Below are 8,471 nucleotides of genomic sequence, written 5' to 3'. Positions count from 1 at the left end.
GCAGGGGGAGGGGCCAGCCTCAGCAGGGCTCGGGGGTCTCGGGGTGGCTTGTGGGGGGAGGGGCCAGCCCCGGGGGCCTCGGGAGAGGGAGAGGCTGGCAAGGAGAGGGGCCAGCCCCAGCAGGGGTTGGGACCTTGGCGGGGGCTGGTGGGTAGAAGGGCCGGCCCCAGCAGGGGGCTGGGCAAGTGGGCGGGGCTGTCAGGGGTCCTCCCCGTGGTGCCCTCCTCCAGCCCCCCAATCCCTTACTCACCAGCACCAGGGTGAAGGCCAACCATAGAGATGCTGTGGCAGCCAGAGTGTCTCCATGGAGGACCCAACCTCCAGTTGCCTCAGGGCACAGTCCCTGCTTTTTTAAACTTCGATGTTTTTAGACCCCTGGATAAGTTTGCAGCACAGGGAACATTTTTTTGTTCCTGCACATGCTTGTTGCCACGCCTCAAAGGGGTTTGAGGTGGGGCAGCAGGCACGTGCACGCTCGTCTGGACGCGCCCTATGATGCTTTGTAGAGATACCCAAGCTAGTGCTAAACAAGCTAGCCAGAGCTTGAAGTAATTTGTGTGTCTTAGCAGGATAGATTAGCCCACACAGTGCCCTATTCAAATCCATGTTCCATACCACTGCAGACTGCTCTGATATTCAAGCTAGTTCTAAAGACGCTCGTGCAGGTCCTCCAAACTGTCATGCAGCGTGTAGTATAGACATAGTCTCAGAACATTAGACAGCATCTTTCCATTTCCAAATATGTTTAACTGATACCTTTTCAATGATGGACTTTCCACAGACCTTTAACCTATTCTATTTCTATAGACTGTCTGCACATTGCTTATAAATTTTAAAGAAAAATTACATTTTTTTCAAATATACTTTCTGTCTTAAAAAAACTATTTAAAATAATATTGAAATCAGAACAACCTATATTGTGACCTAAACTTCCTATAATCTATCAAAATTATGTATATGAAGTAAAATAATAATATAAATCAGTATATGTTTGCTGCCAAAGTTTTAAGGGAAGTTGATCCATAGATCTAATAGAAGTCTGGCTAAGCATCTAAAACAAGAACATACTGATATTCTAAATCAGATTTTGATATCAGAAGTCTTTACCAACTGCAGAGGGAATATTTTCTTAAATGCAGTTAACTCAGAATCTTCAGTTCAATACTTGGTTCATTCAAAACTGAGAAGCCAGCTGGTAATTTAAAAAAAATCAGGAAAGCTTATCTATTCACGAAACCAAATTGTGTGAGAATGAGATCTACTAATTCTAAAATCCTGAAGGGTATAGTAATCAGAAATTTCCATTCAGTTCAGTTCAGTTCATTAATTATAGATAATACTTTACTTGTTTAAAGAAAATCCATTTTCTGTGGAAAACATGTTTAGACAAACAGATATAAGATATATTTCTGTTTTCAAAAAGAAAAGTATAAAGACTCTATTCTGTAGCAAGTTAAGAAGGATTCATAGTTACCAACCAAGGAGTGATCTTTGTTTAGGAAAATAAGTCGCTAAAAAGCATAAATACAAAACAAGATTAAAATTGCATATGTAATTCAAGATTTATTGTTTGCTGGTTTAACATATGGTTAAAATAGGAAATTTAAATTACTCTTGTTTCATTCAGTCCCCCATGTGTGTTTTGACAGCGTTTTAAAGCTATTATTTTTTTTCCATATTTACCTTATAGCCTAAAATGAAGTATGATTGTCAACTTAAACTAGTTCTGTATGTCCATTCATCTTCTAATGAGAAAAAAAATGTGATAAAAGCTTAATTGTATCACAATTGTAATATTTTAACATGGTTTATAAGCCTGGCAATGGCATGCTCACATTTTACTTTTTTTAACAACTTGGTTTCAGGATTAACCCTAGGAGCTGCTTGTAGCCTTGCACTAGTGAAAGACATCTTGACAAATGCAGTCTCAGACTTGGCTCAGGAAAAGGCAAAGATCTTCCAGGCTCTCTTGTATCAGTTAAAATCTCTGGGAGGACAGCAGATCAGGAATGTTGCTGTACGTTGTCTGCTATTTGCAATAACAAGTGTGTACTATTCAGTAGCACAACTAAGGGTTGGCAAGAGAGGTACCAGGCCCAGGCACCAAAATTGTCCCCTACCCCTGTGGAGTCCATGCCTTGGCCACAAGAGCAGCCCCGCAACATTGCTCACACAGGCAGGGCTGGAGCAGGCAGAACATGCAGAAGCAGCAGCAGCCAGGGACTATTTTAGTGTTCCTGCCATGGGCTCCTAGCACCCCCATCCCCCTCCACTGCCCCACTCTTGGAACTGCATGTGACCCACCTCCATTCTCATAGCTGCCCTGCCCCAGCTGCACGGTTTGCCCAGGGTGCCAACCCTGCTTGTTAAGCCACTGGTAATATTTGCTGTAACAAATTAAACTAGGAAATTCTCTGCCTTCACATAAAGTGCATATTCATTTTAAATATGCATTTCAGCTTGTGAAAATTTCATTTTGGTTTATTCTTATTTTCATTATTACTGTTATGATTTTAGCTGTGACATGTTAGCAAGTGCTGATTTGATACTCTTTTTAAAATGTACATTCACAGTATATACTTACATAAATGTAATTGTTTGTGAGAAAAAGACATGAATGCCTTTGGGTTTTTTTAGTCTTTAGGTGGAAACATTATAAGCAGAAAATCAACATCTGACTTGAATCCCGTTCTAGCAGCTGGTAACTGTCTCCTCAATCTGGCATCAAAAGGTAAGATTCATGGTAACTGTCTCCATGTCTCCAAGAGTTGCAGGAAGTCTTGTAAGGAACAAAATTACAATCAATGATTGTTGTTTAGGAAACCTACTTCCTGGCTACATACAAGACCACATTTGTCAGGAAGGGATGCGGAAGATGAGAACATACATGGCCACCAGCCTAGTCACCTGTATGTATAAGGCCAGGGACTTATTAAAAGCACCTTCAAAATCTTATGATTCAGGCAGTTGTACACATGACTCTTCTATTTTAATTCTGAGACAAGGTTGAGTAGACTAAATGAGTGCTTTATGCTGGAAGGGCAAGCTGTCTTTCTTAGATGGGTCATCAGTATTTTGGCCTTTATCAGAATTCTTTCTTGCCTTACATGTTTGTCATCACCCTGTAGAACACATTCCCCACATAATTGTTCCTCAGCTGGGATTTGCCGAACCAGTGAATGCATGTGCAACTAATTGTACACTATAACTTTTAGCATTTTTCCTGCATGCACAGGTTGAGAGAAAGTATTTCTCTCAGAATGCAGCTTCATTCTAACTATTGACAATGTAAAAATGGCATCTTCTTACTCAGCTGACATGCCTCTCACAGGTATTCATTCTCTTGAGTGCAAAGAAGGAGAGTTCATTGGTTTCCATTCCTGTTAAACCTACAAAGTTAACACAGTAAGGAGAGGAATGTATTCCTTTTTGCACATCATTCACAGACCTATTTACCAGATGTCAATCAGTGATACCTTGGCAAACTCATGGAAGAAAGGGGAGCTGCACAGATATTATTGGATCACAGGATTTTTCATGCTGGTAGCAGCTGCCAAGAAAGAATGAACTCGGCTAGACTTCTGGAATTCAGGGCAAGTTCTTAGTTTGCAGCAAGGGAGTCTTTTAATATGTACACTGAGCATATTCACCGTGGACTTGTTGAGACTATAAATCAAGCCCACTGGCCATTTTCCTTATTTTTTTTCTTTTTTTACAAGATTCGTTTTCAGAACCACTCAGTAAGATGGGGTCTTCATTGTTTTCTTTACTAAATATTTGCAGTTTATATTTCTACCTTTCCAAAGGGCTCTTCCCCTGATGTTAAAAAGGGCTCTTCCCTTTTATAATGGAATGGATAGTTTACAGTGCCATTCTTGCATGTGGTATTTGGGAAGTAATCTCCTTAATATGGCAGTCATTGCTAAAATTTTACTTGTATCATCCAAGTTTACTTTGGATTATGAGGGAGCGTTTCAAATTATGGTTTAAGTAAAAGCAATACCAAAGGCCCGTTGGTTATAAAAAGTCTGGGAGCTGACTGAGGCCCATGAATGCTATAACAATATAAATATTGAATAGTCAATTAAAATCAATTCCTTTAATTCTGTCTTTTATCTAGCATATGCAGAAACAAAAGATGCCACAGTTTGGTAAAAAGCCCTCATATTACTAATATACTATATAGAAATCCCAGAAAAAAACTCTCATTAATACCTCTTTATTTTGGCAGAAAATACTTTTGCTGCAAGAGATTATTTATTTCAGAGAACTTTCCCAGCAAAGAATTCTTTTCCCAATGGAAGCTGTTTATCTATAAGGAGGGAACTCTGGTATAGGTCTTCTGACATAATTGTACCAATAAGCCCTTTCTTGTATAGGCAAGGCTTATATATTCACAGTGTTTTGAGGCTAATAAATTCAGTTCAACTCCCCTTAGAGCTCTACTGCCCTCCCTTCCTTAGGCCCTTTTAAAATCTCAGATTTGACCTCATCAACTTCCATTTTCAATACATTCCATTTCATTTCTATTCTCAGCACAATTCAACACACAGAAAAAGGAAAAAAAAATACAAATTCTTCCTCTGCAGAAGTAACTGCAAACACGGAGGGATAACATGTATATAAAGATCTTGCTCCTGAGGAAGCATTATGTGAACTTTTAAGTAATCCTTTTTCCCCAAGGGTTATGTGTTGTTTCTTCTCAGATGCATTGATTTTATTTATGTAAACTTTATTTGTGTTATTCCCAGTGTCCAAAATTGTTATTTCTGATTTCTCCAACAGATCAAAGACGGCAGATCCCTGTAAGTGACATCTTTGCAGGTGGAGTTAGTAACAATACCCTTAAAGCAGAAGAGGTCTTAGTCTCAGTCTATATCCCTCATTCCAGGAGGGTAGGTGTTGCTGTGATGTTTGGCTTTCTTTTTTAAGAATAATTGAACCATAATTGTATGTCATTAAAGCAGGAATACATGAAAGACATCATTTGTGATTAAAATAAAAAACCTTAGCATCTGCAGCGAGAAATACTGGCACTGGACATTGCCAGTCTGGTTCAGTTGCCACATTTAGAGCTGGAAAACAGAGTGAATAAAATGCTGATGTAATAGTTCTACTTGTGCTGTGAAAACTGATGAAGTCAATGGTATTTTCTTGGGGGCAGCAGAACAGTGAAGCATGCTGGAGGACACTGCTGTACTCTATTTCCCAGAACCCTGTCTTCTTGTGGTAGTGCTAGAGATCCACTCATTAGGCAGTTGAGGTAGCTTCTGTCTCTTGAAGATTGTGCTTAAATAGGAACTACAACAAGGGTGATCAACCTCTGGCCCATGGGCCAAAGGCATTGCATGGAGCTATGGGTATCAGGCCTGTGGAGCTCCTCATGGATTGGGAAATTTGGCGCTAGGGGAGCAGTGGCAGTAAATATGGCCACCTTCCCCCACTGTGAAATTCCCAAACCCTGAGCCGTGTGTAGCAGGTTGGGGCCAGGTCACATCCTCTCCCTCAACCCCCACAGCTGGATAAATCTGGGCCATATCCCTCCCGCTCAGGCTGCGTGTGGCTGGGCCATGGCCCCTTTCCCCTGTGGTGCTGGCCTGGGGCCAGTCCCTTTTCCCCCATGGGCTTGGGTTGGGGCTGGGCAATGCCCCTTTCCTACAACTGTCCCATGCCAGATTGGGATCATCAGCCAGATCTGACCCATAGATGGCCTGGGCACTGCCCATTTGGCCCTCCAGACAAAAAGGTTGAGTACCAGTGAGCTACAGGATTGGACTAGTGAGAAATACATCCATGAGTATCATTATATCCTATAATGCACTTTGCTTGGTTCTGTAACAGTAGCAATAAATGTAATGATGCTTTGAAGCAGACAGGGCTATCCAGCTTCTGAGTGGCTGAGGGCCTCGCAATGTGTGGGCTGCATGGCATGAGACTGTACACCACATGGGCCACTGGAAATCCCCACTGTGCATAGCCCCTACCACCACACTGCTGTGCCACTGCATGGGCAGATTTTGAGGCTCCTGACTTTTGGTCCCCATCTAAATGCAGGGCTGCTTTCCCCTGCACAGACTCTCCTACTGCATACCTTATGCTTGGGAGTAGGTACCAGGCCAGCTAAGTTGTGCAAACGATGGTAGCAAAGGCCAGGACTGCTGGCAGGACAGAAGTGAAAAGAGAATTCCTGAAAGGTCAGAGGAAAGGGGTGAATGTGTTTAAATGTTTTTTTGGAGGAAAAAAATTATGCTGTGGTATTTGTTACCTTAGTTCATGCAGCTGCCACAATAGTTTTTCATTTCAGGATGTCACATTTCTGAAGATTGTTGATTTTTCTCAGGGGCAGTTTGTATCTGCATTCCGACAAGCTCAGCGTCGGGAAAACTGTCTCCCAATTGTTAATGCTGGGATGAGAGTACTTTTTGCAGAAGGCACAGACTTAATTCTGGATTTCAGTATTTTCTATGGAGGCATTGGATCTACCACAGTTTGTGCAAAACAAACCTGCCAGGCACTCATCCGGAGGTACTGTATGAATTCCTGTTGACTGTGTATGTCTTGTCTGAATAATTCCTCCCATTGGATTTTACATGCCTATATGGTGCCATTTATAGTCCATTAAAAGGTTCCAGATCAATCCTGATCATTGAGTCATCTATCCATTATCAAATGACACATTTAATATTACCATATTTTAAATAGTTAAAGGTTGTGGGTGAATGTGAATGTCTTCCACAGGATGGTTACAACTGCTGAATTACTACCACTACATTTCAGTTGTCACCCAGCCCTGACCAGGACAGACTGCTGCTAATTCCATATACATACGTAGGAAGAACTACCAGTCAACATTTGAAACTAACTGCCCGAGTTTCCTTCATGTATCTCCTTATACCATCTATTCAGTCACTAGTGGAGATATCCAAAGAGTCGCTAATGAATTAGTGCCAATTTTAAGAGAGTGGGACATTCTCAAGTGGATGCTATGGAGGGCTTCATTATGGCACTACAAGAAGAGACTGAGAGGAGATGGCTTATGACTCCTCTGATTGGTGGCTGCAGTTAACTCAAAAGCTCCAACTGTCCAGGGTGGGTTTGCGGGGGGGAGAGGTGGGGGAGGGAGAGAAGTGTTATTTAAGTACTTCACAGGTATAGGTACTTAAAGTGGGATAATGGACTTTTATGTTTGTAAGATCCCAGAACAAAAGGTGGTCCCAGGAGAAATTGGACAAATGAGAAATAAGATAAATGTTTCTAGCCAACCAAGCAGTAGTTTAGCACCTAGGTAGATGTTATCATGCTGCCTTTCTCTCTATGCATTGCAGTGGGGGAAAAGACAGATTCCAAGCTTTTGCTTGGGATATTTTCCTTTGTGGAGGGATGGCATGGGCCAAACAGGAGGAAACAACTTAAACACTAAAAAAAGGGTTTATTTCAGCTTGAACCTCTTCATATTTCAGACCCTGCAAACCCATGGGAACCCTTTCTTCTGCACGGCATTCAATCCCGTTTTGACCCTGCACTAAACATTCTCATTGCCAAATTACTTGATGCGATTTAATTGTCAGCTCACCATTTATGCAACCATTTGGGTCTTGTAATTTGGAGGATTATGGCTTTTATAATCCAACAGCTCTGTGAGCTAGAGTGGGGTGGGATTGGAATGGGGTTTTAAATTCCATACTAATTTAGATTTGTATTCAACTTCTTACCCTAATCACAGTGAAAATGATGTCTAATGTAAAGCTCTTTAAAGTCAATGCGAGACTTTGCTTTTGTTAAATAAGCTTTGGATCCTTAGTATGCTTGTCTAGTGTAGAAAAATGTAGGCATTGGTCTGGATGGTCTTCTGGATTTGTGGGGAGTGCTCTACATGTTATTAGTTCCTTTTATGCACAGAGTGCTGAAGCATGTACCTTGCTCCATAACTGTTCAGCTAAATCTTACACATGCTTGCTGAATTGGGTTCTAAAATTGGTCATTTCTAGAACTATTTCATGCTCCTTTGCATTGCAACAACAACCAGCGATAGCTGCCTTATTGTTAAAACATGCAAAGAAAATACGATCTTCAAGAGCCTGTGCTTATATAATTTATGTTTACCTCCAGTTTATCCAAGACATAAAGCTAAAGATAAATGACCCCAAAATATAAAATAATAAAAATATCCTCAGTTGAGAGAAGGATGCCCAAGTTCTTGGAGCAAAGCATTAACCTTTAATGCGTCTCTTTGTATTCAGCCCTGATTTTGTTTGGCAGTTTTATTAAGCTGGTCACTGTTAATATTATTGCTGTTGCATATCAAGCTTTGCTCAAGAAAAGCAGTTAGTTGGTTTTCAGATGTGCTTAATAGAGTTAGGAGGAAAAGTCTGATGTCAGGCTACGGACATGTGTTACACGTCTAGGTGGAGAAATGCTGCTGTCCCACTAGTAACTGCAAATGCACAGGCATTCATGTGGTTTCTCACAGA

The 8,471-nt window shown here is 41.1% G+C and overlaps 1 protein-coding gene across 3 annotated transcripts in view; it reads left to right on the top strand.

Moving 5' to 3' along the window:
- The window catches only part of LOC109322941 (aldehyde oxidase-like), a 77,849-nt gene that overhangs the window by 30,135 nt on the left and 39,243 nt on the right, over positions 1 to 8,471 (top strand). For all 3 annotated transcript variants that reach the window (XR_002104513.1, XM_019554240.1, XM_019554239.1), the window contains exons 11-14: positions 1,866 to 2,017; positions 2,638 to 2,731; positions 4,786 to 4,895; positions 6,341 to 6,525. Coding sequence is in view for 2 of the 3 variants with exons in the window: in XM_019554240.1 (XP_019409785.1) it covers positions 1,866 to 2,017; positions 2,638 to 2,731; positions 4,786 to 4,895; positions 6,341 to 6,525 (541 nt within the window). In the remaining variant the exon portion in view is untranslated. The remainder of the gene's footprint in view (positions 1 to 1,865; positions 2,018 to 2,637; positions 2,732 to 4,785; positions 4,896 to 6,340; positions 6,526 to 8,471) is intronic.

This window comes from Crocodylus porosus, unplaced genomic scaffold (assembly GCF_001723895.1).
Source record: "Crocodylus porosus isolate Cpor-Errol unplaced genomic scaffold, CroPor_comp1, whole genome shotgun sequence".
In the NCBI taxonomy this organism is placed as follows: domain Eukaryota; kingdom Metazoa; phylum Chordata; order Crocodylia; family Crocodylidae; genus Crocodylus; species Crocodylus porosus.
Note: the sequence above shows the minus strand (reverse complement) of the source record. Positions and strands in the feature narration are given on the sequence as shown.